The sequence below is a fragment of the Patagioenas fasciata genome, chromosome Z (assembly GCF_037038585.1).
Source record: "Patagioenas fasciata isolate bPatFas1 chromosome Z, bPatFas1.hap1, whole genome shotgun sequence".
Lineage (NCBI taxonomy): Eukaryota > Metazoa > Chordata > Aves > Columbiformes > Columbidae > Patagioenas > Patagioenas fasciata.
In genome coordinates, this window is record NC_092560.1 from 35,741,922 (window position 1) to 35,759,246 (window position 17,325).

Consider the following 17,325-nt stretch of genomic DNA (forward strand, 5'->3'; position numbering starts at 1 on the left):
CTTTAGAGATTATGTCTTGGTAGTTACTCATCGTAAGTCCCTTATTGCACACATAAAAAGTCTGCTTCACAAAGGAAAATAGGATCTAATAGTGAGTTAAAAGCCTTAGGATTTGATCTTGTATTTTTAACTTTTAATTTGGCACTGTAATGGAACAATATGTACTACTCATTATTGCACAATTAATACTAAAAATAGTTTTGTTGTATTCTTGTAGTTACCAAGCTCATATTGTGTAATAAGTGGTAAAAATACTATAAAACCAATATGGTGTTAATAAAGGACATTAATCGGATTCTCTGTACATTTTCTGCTAAATTTGTTGTACACTGCCCATTTTCAGGAGCATATTTATGTACCAGCAAGTAGAAAAGATTTTTAGAAGTTGGCATGAAGAAAACATCAAAAATAATATGAGATTAACCAGGAATTGCCAGTTACCTGTCTCCTCATGAACAAGGAGATATTTGGCTGTACAGAACATTAATAAGATGTAAATATATCCCATGCAATATGTTTTACTGAAGGCAGGAAATTGAGAGGATTCAGAAAATTGTAATGTATGGGTTCATTATATGTATGGGCATATCCACATTCAGTTTTTGTACACACCAAAATACAGGTGTTGACAGAACACGAGGATATATCACTGTGTTTATATGTAACTGTTAGGCATATTTAACAAAGGACCTAACACACTTCACAGTATTGATTGGACACCAGCTGATGTCACTAGTAAGAAAACTTACACTGCTAATCAACTGTGGTTTGCAATGGACTTTTCTTATAACTTTCCCTGAAGCCCTTCATACTAACAATTATCACAGGCAAGGTTCAGGACTAACCAAATCTACCATGGTACCTCCTGTGTTCCCATGAAAAATGACAATTTGTATTGGTAAGTCTCTGGAGTTCCCAGTTTATGTGGTCTTCCTTAATATTCTCATTTGGAGGCACACTCTACAGTAATTTTTCAGTTACTGTCTAGTAATCCATGTTTCTTCATATGAGAAAGATTCCGCTTCCTGCATGTTTTATGTTGTCAGTTAATTGCTAAGCCTACAAGAGTTTTTATAACTTACAGGATGTGATACCAGTTTATATCGCCTTAGGTAAAGCTCATTTTTTTGTTCAAACCAACATTCTGAACTCCAATGGAGAAAATAGTAGACCAGCCAAGGATATTTTTTCCGTGGAGGCTGCTCCTGCTCTCTGCAGCATGGGAAAGGCAGGCTGGAAGAGCACAGTTTTCTGACCCCTCAGCTCCTCTGCTCATACACATTTGCAGCTCTGCACCAGCTGGAAGCTGGAGCAGGGGAGCAGAGTCCCACTGCCTTCTCTCCCTGTCACCAGCCAGTGTGACTCTCCATCTTTCCTGGTACCACGTCCTGAAGGAAAACAAGCTAAAAAATTGTGAGGAGTGTGAGGGTCTTGGTTTAAGGGAACCATCTACTGCAGTTGAAGGCAGTTCAGAGTGTCTTCTGGCAAGTTTGCAATTGTAGCAAAGAACGAGGCTTTGTATATACCACCCACACTCTGCATTGTGTAACTTTATAATGTCTGTGAAAGATACTCCAAGTATTACGTGCAGAAATAGTAGCTTCAGCACAGGAGGATTTGTCATCAACTGCAGCTAACACCTCTGGGTTGGACTAGGACAATGAATGTAATACAAAATCATGTTGTAATTAGACCTGGTTTTGAACAAAAGACAAATTATTTATTTCTTTCTTCAAATGAAGCATAACACTAAGGTATAAAGGGAGTATAAATAACATCTGATTGTGCTCCTAAGCTCCATGCTATAACTTTCTTGCAATGACATCCTTCAACAAATTAACTACATCATTACTGTTAAGTATTAATTGCACAAAACAGATACACAAAATATATAATGAGCTAGAAAGAGGACAACATTCTTCCATTATGACAAACAACTGCAACAAGAAATGGGAAAAAAAAAATAGATCTAGGCTTACACAGATGGCAACACTGAGAGTTTTAAGTCCTCTCCTTGAACACATTACATGTGATAAATAATATGCAAAATATTTAAAGAATTTTATTGTTGCTTACAGAAGATACTTAGCAAGCTAAAAGACAGTAGCAATCACTGCCTCATGTTTCATATCCCCATCATTCAATGCAAATTTTTACATTTCATGCAATAATCCTGAGCTTATTTTCAGTAACATTGAAATGTCATCTATATTAATTACCAAATACATACAGAGCCCAGCTATGGGGTCTATTGTATTATTAAGGCATGAAAAAAGAATAACAGTTTATTAACTCTGAATACCACAAATACAGGACAGCAGTTAGAAGGCTCAAAAAAGCTCAGAAAGTACCAGTGATTTCTGTGCCAAGGTCCTCCCAGAATGTGACTGTGAATCATCAGCTCCTGAAAAGGTACAGAATCAAATCCTGGCCTTACTGACATCAGGGAGTTTTGCCATTGCCTTGACTGCTGGACCAAGCTTCAGAGCTATCAGGAGTGACTCAAACTCCTCTTCATATCCCCAAAAAATTGAAAAATTTCCTCTCACTCAAGTCAAGTATGAATTTAAAAAACAATACCTACTGTTTTCTTAATTAGTATTCTAAGTCTATGGAAAGGTTGCATTCATTATACAGTATGGCAATTAATAAAAAGCCTTTTCAGCAAAAGCTTACTTTTCAGTTTGAGTTATTAGTACATTAAAAGAAGGGGGAAGTTTCAAGAAAAGAACCTCTGCCACATCTATGCTCTAGTTATAAATTATTTTTAATTTTAAAATGAAAGACTTTGGTGAGTCAAACCAAGGACATGTGATGCAAGTCTAGTCTCCATGGTTCAATGGCTTTTCTCAAAGACAAAGATCACTGTAGTCCTGTCCAGTCATCAGGTGAAGAACTTATAATCTGCATAAATTGCAAGGGATATGTAGTATCTGGATTGAGCAGTTCTTTACACAGTCTGCATCTTACATTTAAGAAGTCCTTGCAAAATGACCCATAATGAGCCAGGGTATTCCAGTTCAATTAACTAAGCCATTGAACCCAAGGCCAAAGTGGTAGTAAGACTTACTTCATACTTAAGAGTTGCATTATGTCCCACATTAGGAGCTAAAAGAGCAGATGATCTAACTCTGCTATTACTATTGCCTGGCCCTTATGTAGATACTTGCCTGGTGGGCTCAGCATTTACAGATCCAGTAGCCTTATCCTTCACCTAAAAGTGACCCATGGTCTGCCATGGAAAGAACCAAGGTGTGCAAGGCAGACAGACTCTTTTGCGCAGCCTTTTTGCACACTTATTTCTATGCCTGCAGCCCTTGCACACACAAGCCAACTCTTGAAAAAGATGGTGCTGTCCAGTTCTGTCACTGCAAGGTTCTGAAAACTTTGCAGATGCACAAAATCCAACTTAACTAATTTAATCTAAAACAAGTTCTAATATTGAAAAAAATGGTTTGTCACAAACCACTCAGGAAACTCATTACTGTCTCATTTGAGATACAAGAAACAAGGCTGTTGATATTAGTTACTGGGTTAGAATTTGCAAGGGTTTTGGTTAACTTCTTCTAATAAATAAGTTAGAGAAGGCTAAGGCTATAAATTGGTACTGTTTCATTTATAAATATCCACTTTATTTCTAGTCTTTTCTAAAAAACGTGTTAAGAAAAAAGGTGGCCAGAAGGATTACATGTTGTAAATTGTAATTTGGTTGTTAGGCTGTAAAAACCAAACACATAAGTGAAGTTGAACACAGTGTAAGAAAGAGCCAGTTTTTAATTAACAAGTTATTTACAAGTTCATAAAATCAACTGAACTGTAGTAGATGTTGTGTGTTTGTCACCAATATTTTATTGTAACTGGTAACTTGCACACTCTATAGTAGAAGAACAAAAAGAAAGTTCACTATATACAGCCTTTGTACAGGCTACTTGACTATACACAAGGCATAGTGATCATAACACAGCCTAGTTTTCATAATAATTTGTGCACAAAAGGACACCAATCAGACGTTATGTGAACATTACAGTGAAATGACATCACAAGTCCAGTGAAAATTCAGCATAATACAAAACATATTGATCTACTGCAAATGACATCCTTTAAAACAATAAGCCTTTATTCAGTAGTAACTTAACCAGAGTCTGATGCAGAGATTTGTTGTGTAGTTATAAGTCTTTTAAGTGAAGCAACCTCTGCAGATAAGTTTGCTATGCCCTGCTTCAAATACAGGTTCTCTGACTCAGAGACATTGTAGATATTGTCCTTTATTTCAACAACTCCAGCTTTGCAACCACTCTGAATTTTTACATTGAGTTCCTTCTGATGCCAGAGTTCTGGTTTAAGTGACCAGTCTTGGATGTTAGTCACTTGAACCGAGAAAGGAGTGTGAGAAGCATGCACCAAGTTTTGTGCACCATGTTTTTCAAGCTCAAAATGTCTTTTTGATGACATGTCAATAGGTGATGACAATTTCTGTGTTGCATCATAGTCATTATCCATTGCTTCCACTTTAACTTGCATGGCTTTGGCTTTAATTCGAAGCTTGTGAGGCAAAGCTGATGAATTCACTTCTGGAACTTTAACTGTTGCATGAATATTTTTATGTTCAACTGGGGAATGGATTGGACCCTTAGGAACCTGCTGTTCATCTTCTCCATCAGATGACTTTCCAACTACACCATCATCAGTTTCTGATGTTCTGGGGGAATTACTGGAGGATCTATTAACTTGCAAAAGAGGAGGAGAATGTGAGTACATGTTAAAGGTAGCTCCCATGTAGCCTGGATATATGGATGCTTTATATGAACCTCTGTCATCTCTTGGTTCTCTCTCTAATTCCATGGGCTCCTGTTTTATAATCTGGAACTTATTTTCGGGACTTCTGCAGTTGCTTTGTATATGACTTGGTTGAGTATGCTCTACGGATGCTATTTCGGACACATCAGACATTGAGCTTTGAGGAGAATGTTTAATGACAGAAATACAACTACTGCCAACTATAGATGGTTCATGTTCATCTACAAATGAGTTAATATTTGATTTGGAACTCTGATAGTCTTGGAAATACACAGCTGTTGAGCTACTGAGTTTCTGTATCTCTTGGGCATAGGCTGCAGAACTAATTAAACCAAACTTTAACTTCAACGAAAGCAGCTCCGCCTTCAAAGTGGCATTCTCCTCTCCCAGTGCAATTAGTTTGTTCTCTAAGACAAGGTCATTCAGTCGTCGTTTTTCACGAGATCTTTTGGCAGCTTCATTATTTTTCCGCCTTTTCTCCCAATACATAGCATCTTTCTTTTCATCTGGAATGAATTCTCGCTTTCTCCGGCAAGCTGAAGATTTGCTTTTTCCACTATTTGCTTCAGTAAGTAGTATCTCTTCATTTGTAGACAATTCTTCAGACACTTCTGCTAAAGTAGACTTAAGTACCATGATTTTGTCCACATTGCTACTTGTGTCAACAGGTCCGTGTTCCTTTTTAAGGGTCTGCATTTTTCTCAGCTGCATCAGAAACAATTTGTAGTAGATCTGCAATGAGCAACACAGCAAGCTATTTCCCCAGTGCTTCTCACTCCACAACTTGATAAATACAGTAATTTTAAATCCACACACATTCTTCCTTTTCTTTCATATTCTCAGACAGAAGTGTCTAGAACAAATTTTCTTGGCAGAGGCAATATGAATAGTCTTTAAAACCTGGAATAAATAGATAATTTGATTACTATTTAGGAACTGCTGGTTCAGGACATGCAAAAGTAGCTTTTGATAAAAAGCTTAGACTAGCATTTGGTTCATTAAACTTGCTGTAATATGAAGACAGCTCAACACTGAAACAATTGATATTCTAAGCTTTATGATACCTAGGTAGCAGATTTGGTTCCAAAACAAATACAATATGATTCAAAGAAAAAAAAAAATCAAATAAATATTTGAGTTTTGATTCTACAGTAATGTTGTCACAGAACTTTCCAAGATATTTCTGACCAACCTAAACGTCCAACACTTAACATTGCAGGCCCCTGGGCACGTTAATGAGCATTACTGGAAAGTATCTTGTTCTTCCACATTAAAGCATCTGTTCTGAAAACAGCTGTGGTGTGTGACTTAGAAATGCTATATATTTGGGTCCCTCATGGATTAAAAATAACATAAGCTGATTTAGAGAAGCTGGAGTGCTTTCTATTGTCTTAAAATAACACCACTAACCATTAAAGCTATTAAAGATTTAATCATTGTTTTTGCATCCTTAAAAAAAAATACATATATACAGATATATATCTGTATATACAATGTTTATCTACACACACTTAGAAATTTAAAATTCCTTTTTAATTGATCTTATCAGTTCAAACTAATAAAAGCACACACATAATTTGGGCAAATACCTAACAAAATATATTGTCAAGAAAAATATGCATTATGTCTATGTATGACTATTTTTCCTAGGTCTTACAAAGAAAACTTTAAAGTTAGTTTTGAAAAATATGTTAGAGAAATAATATTTAATTAATAATTTGCATTGGAAAAATAGTCTTATTACATCAAGTAAAGTTTAATACCATTGAGGCATGTACACCTTTAGAAAACAGCATTTGCATTAAAGTGGGAATTTAGATCTAAAAGTCTTACTGTTTACACAGGAAAACTAGTTTAACCTTTAGCTTCATACATCGTAAACATTAAATTTGAACTTGGCATTTAAATTGGCTTTTGTTTTATTTAGTCCCTCCTAATGCAAAAATACTTTAGTCTCATAGGATCATTTAGTCTTGAGCTGAGATATAGCTTCTCAATATCTCATTTTCCACAGTCAGTCATGTTCCTGGCAAAATAAATGTAGTATGTCAAGAGCTTTTATAGAACTGACTATTGAGTCAGCAATGATTCTTGCCTGCATAACAACAAATTTTAAAAAAAAAAAAAAAAAGCAGCCACTTCAGATTAATGTCACTGTTTATTGGGAATGTTTTTACAATGACTAATGAAACTAATTTGAACATTATCAGTTGGGAAAGTTATAAAAGAATTAATGAACTCTATTCTGCCAGTTTTTCTTGTCTTTTCCAGAAGGAAAAGAGGAGTGAGTGATGTAATAACAATTAAGCAGGGTCATAAAGATTCAGGTTTCAAGCTGGGTTCTGTTCCATCAAACCATGCCAACTCTTCTGTCATGAAAAATTAACACATTTAATAGAACAGCTAAGTAGAATTTCCTAAAATCCATGGTTAATTAATGACATATAACTATTTGCCTTTGATAATACAGCCTTAATGGAAAATAGAGTTAGAAACCAGCCACACCAAAGACAGCATCTCACATTTTGGTGAAAAAGCAGCACCACAAATTGCCATGTTTGTAAAGGAGAAATATATCTCTAATACACCAGCAATTACATAGTTAGATCCTGATCCAAAATTCAAACTGCAGTCAAAGGGAGTTTTCTGTCAAGTTAAATGTGAGCTGGATCAGGTTTAAAAACAAAACAAGCTCCACAACAAAGCAACATCAGTTTGTTCAAACATTCAGTATAATATGATATGCTGAAGAAGCTGTATAGCTATTCTGTCCATTTCACCGCTACATATATTCAATGTTTAATTAATATGCATACCATTTTTAAATCGAGTACAACCCAATACCTTAAAAAAATGACTGCTGAACACACAGAATTTAAAAATTAAAAAAGACAAGGCCACCTGTATTTTTGTGGCATTTGTAGAATATTCAGTCTCTGTAAGGTAACTTTACCTTAAAAGAAGAAAAATACTAGGATTCTATTTCATTACTCTGGAGCATTGGGGATGCACAACTATCGATCCATAGTTGTCTTGGTATACTACAAATCACTGTGTTCACCTGTACCATTAAAAACTTCTGTCTTTCTGAGGAAATGCATACACCTATAGCATACAGCAGTATTACATGCTCTGAATACCTATGAAATCTTAGTATGGATCTCAGCCGACTTTCACCCAAGTCAAATGGTGTCAAAACAACTTCTGTGAAGTTTCAGGGCCTTACCAATACAGAGATCATACTGAATTTAACATACTAGAGTACTTAGAAAAGGGATACTAATATGCACACATCATTCTTTTCTATAGATTTATCTTCCATATACTATGGAACATCTACACTTTCACTTGAAACACTAGCAACAGCAAGGAAGTACTTAAAGGATTTGTGTGTACAAAACTATACCTACACAGATTTAATACAACTTTTTAATATGCCAATTTTCCATTTCCACACTATGTAGAAGCAATACATTCAGTCTTTAAAAAGACTGTTTCAGGATAAGAACTATAGCTTTGTGTCTATCTGCATGGTGTCCAAACTCAAAGTGATCCCACTTTGACATTTGGCCAACACTGTTATCTAGCAAAAGTACTAATAATGACAATAATATTTAGCAAAAAGTTGTTGGATTTGTTTTGCCTAAATGAACATAGACTAATGGCATAGTTCATCACTATGATCATCTATATATCACTAAAAGCTCAACTGCATGTTCAGTCAATCTCCTGCATATTAAAACTGGCACTGAGCTGCACTTAAACAACCCAACAACCTGCAGAGTTTATGTCCCTTGCTCAATGGGACTTCTGCAGTTTGGGCTGTTCCAGTGCACAATCTGCTCACTGTAGCACTGATAACTCCTGTTTTGGCCAATTTCCCTCCTGTACACATTGTTCCTGGCACAAATAGACAGAACATAAGTAGCATGCAAGTCTACAGCAAATATTAAGTGTGTATCAAAACAACCATGTTTTTCCGTGCAGTACTCAACTTTGCTCTCTGCCAGAGTCCATCAGTAAAGCTGCCAAGAGAGACATGTAACCCACTGACATACTCTTACTGGTTTGCTATTTATGTAGTTAGTTCTAATGCTATTACTTCAGTGGACTAACCAAACAACAAGCACTTTTATCACGGTAACTGGAATTACTGCTTTACAAACAGAAGTCAAAGCCCTTATTTGTTAATACTTCTCTGTGTGGATCAGCCCTATGATGATTTTTAAACAAGTTAAATTCCATCTGACGATAATGGCAAAATGCTTTCAGTGAAACCAGCCACTTCACTTCACTTGCATTTTATAATTCCACTGGAAAACATCAGTATTTACACATAAACTAATGAGCTGTAATGATTCCTCTGACTATATTTCAAATTCCAATATTTTCCCTTATGATTAATTTTTCAATTGCTTTATCACTCCCTCATAAAATGTTATAAAACCAACATTTAATACTGTCTTACATTAGTCACTGTTAAAGATTTTTTTTTTGGTTGGTTGATGTTAATGGCATTGAGTGCCAATTCAACAATGTAATAACACTCGACCCTATTAACTTAATTACAGACCCAGTCTTGCTCCCACAGCAATTTTGCCATTGGCTTCAATAAAAGCAGGATACAATCCCAGACCCAAGTATTAATGAGATTGTTGTATAGAACTCATGTTATTGAAGCAAGGAATTATATATGCAGAAATCATGAAAAGTTAATTTATCCATGAACTTCAAAAAATACTCACGTGATCTGATTGTGTCAAAATAGTACATTAAGGATCTGATCCTGGGGATTTGTGTATTCACACTATAATAATTGAAATGTTTCAAAAGGTTGAAGGACAGGGCTGCAATCTTTCTCTCTTCTGTACAATTTAATTACACAAGTCATTTCTGCTTTAGAGAATGCATGTGGGCTTCCCCATGTATGCATGTTTCCCACAGAGTAACTGCATATTATTACTTGTATTTAGCAAAATAATTCATGCTATCTCCAAGCACAATTTTTCAAACACATCCTAAAATGAGATAAATAATTGTTTAATTCTATTGCTCTAATGTTTGGATAGTGATTCTATTAAACTAAATTAAATCCCATTTCTAGCAGTCAGATGCTCAAACACAATTCACTTTTGTAATGCCATTCATCAAAACAATTTCTCTCTCGATCCTTCAAAAATGGAAGAAAATACTGGCTAAGTACAACTTCTTGTTTTTAAAAAGAACCACACCTTTATCACTATTACCACTATATGGGAAACTGCAGAAAAACAATAAAAGCTCATATTGATACATTTCTGTGCATATTTTTCATTGTTGTTGTCTGTGTTTTTGCATAGATATCATTATGTTACTGCTACCGTTCTGTCACAGGTTAACTATTTTGAAAATCTGTCTGTATACCAGAAGAATTGGTATAGAACCTGCTCATAGATATCAAAATTATGACTTTGCATTCCAATATTTGCAAAACTGAAGAATACAGTTTGCACTTCATCCTCAAGGTGTTTCAAAAACACTTGCTCTCTGTCCTGAGAGTTTCATAAGTTACAGAAAAAACATGATCCTCATTGCACATGCATTACAGGAAGCTGAAGGTGGTGAACACAGCCCGCCTAAATGCTTCTGAAATTCTGCACTTCTCAGGTCTATCCTAAGTCACAAATCCTCTCTAACAGAGGATGTGGCTTATGCCAACCTCTACTGAAATCCTTCAAAATACTTTTTCTTGCCTTTGATCTAGCACCATTAGTAAGATTATATTCCTGTTAAAGAAAAGTTTTAATGCTGGCTCCACTGACAGAGTGATACTATCCCTAGGATATATTTGTGGGCAAGAGGGTCTAGGCAATGTAAGGCAAATGAAGCTCAAACTTTCTGGAAAAAAATAGGTGACTGCATTTTATGCTATGATGCATGGGTTATCCATAGTCACAAAAGGGAAAAGCATTTATACCATTAATGTTACCAGCAGTTACTGCCATTATGTAGTTGCACTCAAGAGATCATGAATCCATTACAGCAACATGGAGCAATACACAGCTATTGCTGCCATACACGGTTTCCTTCTCTTACAACTTCACAGGCATCTTAAGTGCTTACGGTTTCAGGATCAACGTGTAATTAGGTCAGTGGAACACTGATGATGATAGCTTTGTACAAGATGACCCATTTTTACTAAAAAGTTGATCATCTTATTGAAACAAAAAAAAAGGGGAGATGTTTATACAATATAGTCCATGGGAAACATAAAAAATAAGCCATTATGATACTTTTCAACAAAAAGCAAAAAAAATTACTAAGATCATAGTGGAACTTGGAACACTATTGCACCTTCATATTACCCACCTCCAAGCCGTACCCAGAAAGCTGATGTCATATGTAATTTTTATAAAAGGCTTTCATTGTTAGGAAAATTACTTAAGTTACTGTTTATCTTAATAACTGCAAATTAACTCATTAAAGTACAGCTTGCTTCCCAAAGGTAAATTACACAAATCATGCAAATAAAATTACTATTTGTAGAGCATGAAACATTATGTTAAAGGTAGCTGTTATTCAAAAAGGTCAGTCAAGGTTAATAGGTGTAAATTTGACCTATATTTTCTTTCATTTCCTTAGGAAGACAGTATGATGTATCAGATCTGTTCAGTTTTTCCAGAGCAAGCTGTTTACTGCTCTGATTTAGGTAGAGAACTACAAGGAAGCAGGGAGTGGGGAACAAAAATCTAAGCACTAGGAAAAGCTTTAAACAGAAAAGCAAAGAAAACGTATATATAACTTGCGTAAATATTTAATTATATAGCATGTGCATATAAATCATGACATTTTAAACATCACATCACTTTCCAGTATTTTTAATAAAACCCTCATAGAAACAATGGTTACTGAAGTTACAGGACTATGACAGCATGCTTCTCTTTATTTCAATAGCTACCTGACAGCAAGAAAAACTAGACAGCAAAAAGCCATAAGTTAACGGTAACAGTGTTCTGGAAATACAGCCTCAGCTTTCCCCTAGTTAAGAATCATTAAAAAAAAAATCAAATGTTAATTATTCTGACAACAAATGGCTATTATTGAACTGTGTTCTTAAAATGCCAAGCATGGACCAGACCTTCAGCTGACCTAAATTTATATAGTGCTATTTAAAGGCATCAGAATTATGTCAATTAATCCCAGCTGATGCTCTAAACATCCATCTTGTTATATAACAACTGAAGCACAAATATGTAAAACAAACATTGCCTGTAAAATGTTGGTATCTATCACTTACTGCAAACAGAAAAGAGAAATAGCAATCTTCAGAGCTCTAATTCTATTCGATGGCCCAGACAGGAAGATCACTGCCCACACTGAGCACCATTTTCTTTATTGGGTTGCATTCCACCCATAAGAGGAGGTATTGTAGCACTGGCACCTATACTGCTAACTGCTGTGCAGCCACCTCTGTGGCAAAAATTGACTAATTATCCAAATACTTCAGAGCAGACTGAAAATTACACCAAGATGGAGCATTTCAAGAAAGGAGGGGAAAAAAAAAGAAGAAAACCACACAACGCAACAACAAAAACCCCACACATAGACATCACCACAACTATCTTAAATAAGGCATTATTTCTGATAATAGTAGATCTGTGTGATGTCTGCCATCAGATTCAGTCTCATAGTACGCTAATTTAGACATGGATCAATTCAGCATGTGAACTGGGAAAAAAAAAAAAAAAATCAGGATATTTAAGGAGGTCCTAATACTAATTTCAGATCTATCTTTTAATATAAGTTTAAGAATGTTGTTTCTGTTACAGAGTCAAGTCCAAATATGCGCTTGCTTACACAATCTTCTTTTTGACAGTGATACTTAGCACCAGTATCAGACAGTTACATATACCTTGTGGTTTTTCTTAAAAAAAAAAAAAAAAAGAAAAAAGAAAAAAACTTTTAAAAATTATTATTTTCATACACTGTAAAATACTGTAACACAAAAATCAATTGTCATCTTCTTTTAGAATGAACTCCATAAATTGGCCATCTATTTGCATTTTTTTTCTATTACATATTCTAACCACATTTATATCTCATAACTGGCTGTAATGATCATGGCAAGGTCACCTAGAAGAGTCAATTAAGCTGATGAGTCAGATACATTGCTTAACAGTGTGTAATAAGACTCAAACAGAGGATTTTATTGTTCATACTATTGCATCATAGTGATGTTATAACAGCAGCGAGATTGCTGTCTGGAAAAAAACCATTGCATAAGAATAGTTTGCATAACTATTTGTTAAAATAAGTCAATTTAAAATGAGCTAAAGGTTGATTTTATTTACAAGTTTTATTTCCAGATAAAGGATTGAAAAAAGTAGCATGGTACTGATACCTTTCACAGATTCTATTTAGACTGTATTGTAACAGAAAGAACGTCTGTATGTTCTACAAATTTCAGCCAAAGCATGGCGAATACTCTTCCTTCTTAGGATGAGATGAACTGTGAAGAGGTCACATAAGTTCATATTGCTCATAGGAAGACTCTGAGCTTTTTGACACCTTTCAGATCAGTTCCTTAAAAAATAAAACATCAAACCAGCAGAAACTTGAGGCTTTGAGGTCAAATCCAGGAAGCTGCACATTTTAAAAGCAAGTTAAGAGTCCTTTGGAGAATAAGATGAGCTAAAAATATAAAGTAAATAAAACTAGAAAGTAGAGGCAGATCATTCTAAAGAGTGTTAGCACAGTCAAAGACATCTGTAACATGAGAACTTCTGTAACAATAAATGCTAGTGCCATCGATATTAAGGATCTTTATTCGGTAATCCTTGAACTTGTTGGTTTAAATCAGGTCTTTGGGCCAAACCCCAATTCCTTATTCATCCAAGTTTCCCATCAAAGTCAACATTTTGATTGAATAAGGATTGAATAAGTGATGCACATTGCAATATTTTAAACAAGATTGTGGACTGAATTAATTACTGAGGACAAAGATGACCCAAAGTAATTACATACACAGGAGCAAACACAATGAAACTGAGGGCAATCATTCAATTTACACAGACAAGAAGAAAAACTCATGCTGTTTTTAACACAACAGTAACTCAAAGACAGTTTCAAAAGCAAAGCTTTACTTGACCCCAACAATCAAGTAGCAGAAAAGTTTACGGATGTTATCGAGAATACCACATTTTTAAAATACTTCACCGCTACTACCTATGCCAGGTAAGACAGCGGTTGTGGTATTTAATTTGAACTTTGGAGGTTTTGGTAACAAACACAGTGGTTTTGTCTACTTAGAGGACTGTATTAGTCACACACAAAATTCATCATATCTTGACAGCCAAGTTATGAGCAGCAACTTTAAAGCTATGTTCCCGTCGAGGACAGAGCACAAGCTGACCCCAGAGTACGGAACGTCCGTGAGCCATGGCTTTTGCCACTGCAACACCGAAGTGACTTGGCAGAATAACAGAATTGGGCAATGGCCATTTGTTGTTGTTGTTGTTCGTTACGTAAGGAGAAAGCCGAAAATACTCGAGTTGCGGCAGTGGGGGTGTGCTAGGCTACTTTATGCCTACCTGCGAGCTGTACCCCTCTGGCGGGCAGGGGGGACCTCTGTCTGCCTTCAGGAGGCGGTGGGACAAGGAGGGAAAGGGGAAGCGGGGCTAGTGACGCTCCACGGGGCGCGGTGCGGGAGGTGGAGGACGCCGCCTCCCCGCAGCTCGGCCCCGCACCGCGCCCGCCACAAAGACTCCCCGGCCCGGCGGGCCCCTACGTGACCGGCGGCGCATGGCGCCCGGGCCGCTCCCGCCTCAGCACGGCCCCGCTCTATCAGCCCGTCGCTCCCCCCACCCGCCCGCCGCCGCCCCAGCCCAGAACAAAGGGCTGAGGGGGAGCGCCAGCGCCCCCAGCCCTCGCTCGCCCGCCGCCGCGCGGCCGCCGCGCCCCAACGGCCACCAACGGCTCCCAACGGCCGTTGGGGAGACGGCGACCCCCGCGCACGGCGCGGCGCAGCGCAAGCCTGAAGGGAAGGTGTCCGAGGGATCGGGCTCCGCTCCCCGCCGGGTCTGTCACACTGACCTACTTGCGGTGCTGGCGATTGCCCCCGGGGGCCGGCGGCACCTGGCCCCCCGTGGCCGTCAATGCACGGGCGGGACGGGTCTACCCCTCTCCTCCGGCACGGCTAACATCTCCTAAACGCCTTCCTCCCTTAAATTACACGGGTTTGGTTGTTTGGTTTTTTTTTCTTTCTTTTTTCGTTTCTTTCTTTCTTTCTTCCTCCTCTGTCAGAAACGGCAAGTGAAAGCCTGTACCGGAGAAATGGCTCAGCGTCTGGGCGAAATGCCTTCCTAAAAATACAGCCTTATCAAAACGTTTCTGAAGGCATGGAGTTAAAAATCCAAGCAAATGGCCTCGAACATCTACACGCACAGCTCTGGAGAAAAGACCACAAATAGTACATGAAGCCACAATTGCTAAAATGCGACGGGGCTAAATATAGATCAACACAGATCTCGTTTTAAGGCACCCGGCACGCAGGCGGTAAGCCCGCCTTGCCTCCCCACTTACCCAGTTATCTACTTCCTTTATTAAACGCAATTTAACAAAATCTGCTACAGTTACGGGGGTTTGTTTGTTGGTTTGGTTTTGTTTTTTGTTTTTTGTTTTTGTTTTTGTTTTTCCTCTAGGAGAGATTGTCCTAGTTTCTTTGTAGCGAGATTATAAAATCGCATAATTAGCTCCCTCTTCCCAGCCCGGCTGCCAGCAAATTCTGTGGTTACATAATGCAACATTTCCAGGAACTATTATGCGATCGGTCCGCAGTGCCTGAAAAACAGCGACAAAAGTGACGAGAAGGGCTGAGGCAAGAGCAGCCCCGCACGGCACGGCCGGGCCGCTGCCACTAATCCCGCTTGGCCGCGGGCAACATGCCCCAGCGCCTCCCGAAGAAGGGGGTGCCGCCGGCAGGCTCCGGCAGCACGCAGCTCCCGGTGTTTTGTGGCCGAGGCGCGGTCGGCGCCCAGGACCCAGCTCTCCGCCTCGCACGGCGGCCGCCGCGGTAGTCCGCTCCCCGCCGGCACATTATGCAACGTGGGAGAGCGGCTCCGGCAGCGCTGCCCCGGGCTTGCTGTGGGAAGAAGCAGGGGGTAGGACGGCTCGCCAGGAGCGAGCACCTCCCCCCCGGCCAGGGAAAGCCTTCGGCGGGCATCTCCCGAGCTGCTTCCCCTCTGCTGAGCCAGGCGCCAGCGCACAGAGACGGGCCGCCCGGCGGACCCCTCCCCGCTCGGCGGCAGCCGGAGCCGGCTGGGCTGGCGTTATGTAACAGCCGCCCACAGCCGAGGAGCGACGAACGCCACAGCCCGGGCGGTGACGCTAACTTCGTACCGCGCACCGCTCCGCGCGTACGCGCTCCTTCATACCTGCAACGCACCGCGAGGCGCCGAGCATCCCCTGCTCCGCGCCGGGCCGCGGGCGGGGCGAGACGAAGCGGCGGCGGCGTTACGCGATGCGGTGCTGTGCCGCACTGTACAGGCAGCAGCGGAACAGGCGGGCGGGAGCGTGCGGCGACAGCGGCGGCGCGGAGGGATGTGTGTTAGTAGGTCAGGGCTGCGCGGCGCGGGCTCATAGCCCGCATGCCAGCCGCGCCGCGTCGTGACTGGCGGCGACACCGTCCCAATCGGCGCCGGGCGCTGCCAGAGGACAGCCAATGGGAGCGGTCAGGGGCGGGGCAGGGCGGGGCGCTGGGCGGTGTGGGGTACAGTAGGTCTGTGTGCTGGCGATTGCATAACCGCCGGCGGGGCGGGGGACGGTACGGGGAAGGGGGGAGAGCGGCGCGGGGGGCGCCGGCACTTACGTAACCGCCGCGCCGCCCCACGGCATCTCGCGCAGGGGGGCGCTCGCCCCGCGCAGCCTCCGCAGGGGCGCAGTCCCGGGGCACCGCGCCCGATCCCTGGCAGCGGTAAGGCTGCGCAGAGGCTCTTCGCGAGGTCCGAGCGCCGCCGCCCGCGCTGCCGGGGGAGTGGGAGCGCGGCGGGGCTCGCGTAGCCTTACCGCTGCCGCGGTGCGTGGCGTCATCAGGCTGTGTCTGCATGGCGTGTAAAAATCAAACGCGCAGCTCCGGGCCGAGCGTTGTAGTCTCCGAGCAATCGCGCAAGAGCCGGGAGCCGCTCTCCCGAGGTGCGTACCTGCCACCTAGCCACGCACGCGGGTAATCTGCCGGTCGATCGCGCTTCGGCTTTGCCTCGCGGAAAATGGCAACAATAATCGTAAATGAGAGAAGAAAAATACAAGGGGGGAAGGAGCCCGCGGGCGGTGGCCAGGCTCCGCGCTGGGCGTGCTCCCCGTCGGTACGGCGCTTGGCGCTTGGCAGCTGGGGCTGCAAGGCTCCTCCTGAGCGGCACGGCGGCTGCTTGCCTTCAGTGAGCGGTAAGGGTGAAGGATTTGACAACATTTCTTCTGCCGGCTTCATCTCTGCCCTCATCGCCGAGGCGGCTCCAAAGCAGGCACACGTTTTGGAGAAATTCGCCCACGCTGCTG

General features: G+C 40.6%; 1 protein-coding gene across 2 annotated transcripts; it reads right to left on the reverse strand.

The window, feature by feature from the left end:
* Positions 1 to 1,698: 1,698 nt before the first annotated feature.
* NFIL3 (nuclear factor, interleukin 3 regulated) lies at positions 1,699 to 16,454 on the reverse strand. Of its 2 annotated transcripts, none has more exons than XM_065860749.2 (2): positions 16,209 to 16,454; positions 1,699 to 5,697 (listed from the first exon to the last, which is right to left on the reverse strand). In XM_065860749.2, exon 2 carries the CDS (start codon positions 5,506 to 5,508, stop codon positions 4,132 to 4,134), a length of 1,377 nt encoding a protein of 458 aa, XP_065716821.1. In that variant the 5' UTR covers positions 5,509 to 5,697; positions 16,209 to 16,454; the 3' UTR covers positions 1,699 to 4,131. The 2 variants fall into 2 exon arrangements, with proteins under 2 accessions (XP_065716821.1, XP_071657976.1); XM_071801875.1 differs by lacking the exon at positions 16,209 to 16,454 and adding an exon at positions 14,367 to 14,563.
* Between the last annotated feature and the right edge of the window lie 871 nt (positions 16,455 to 17,325).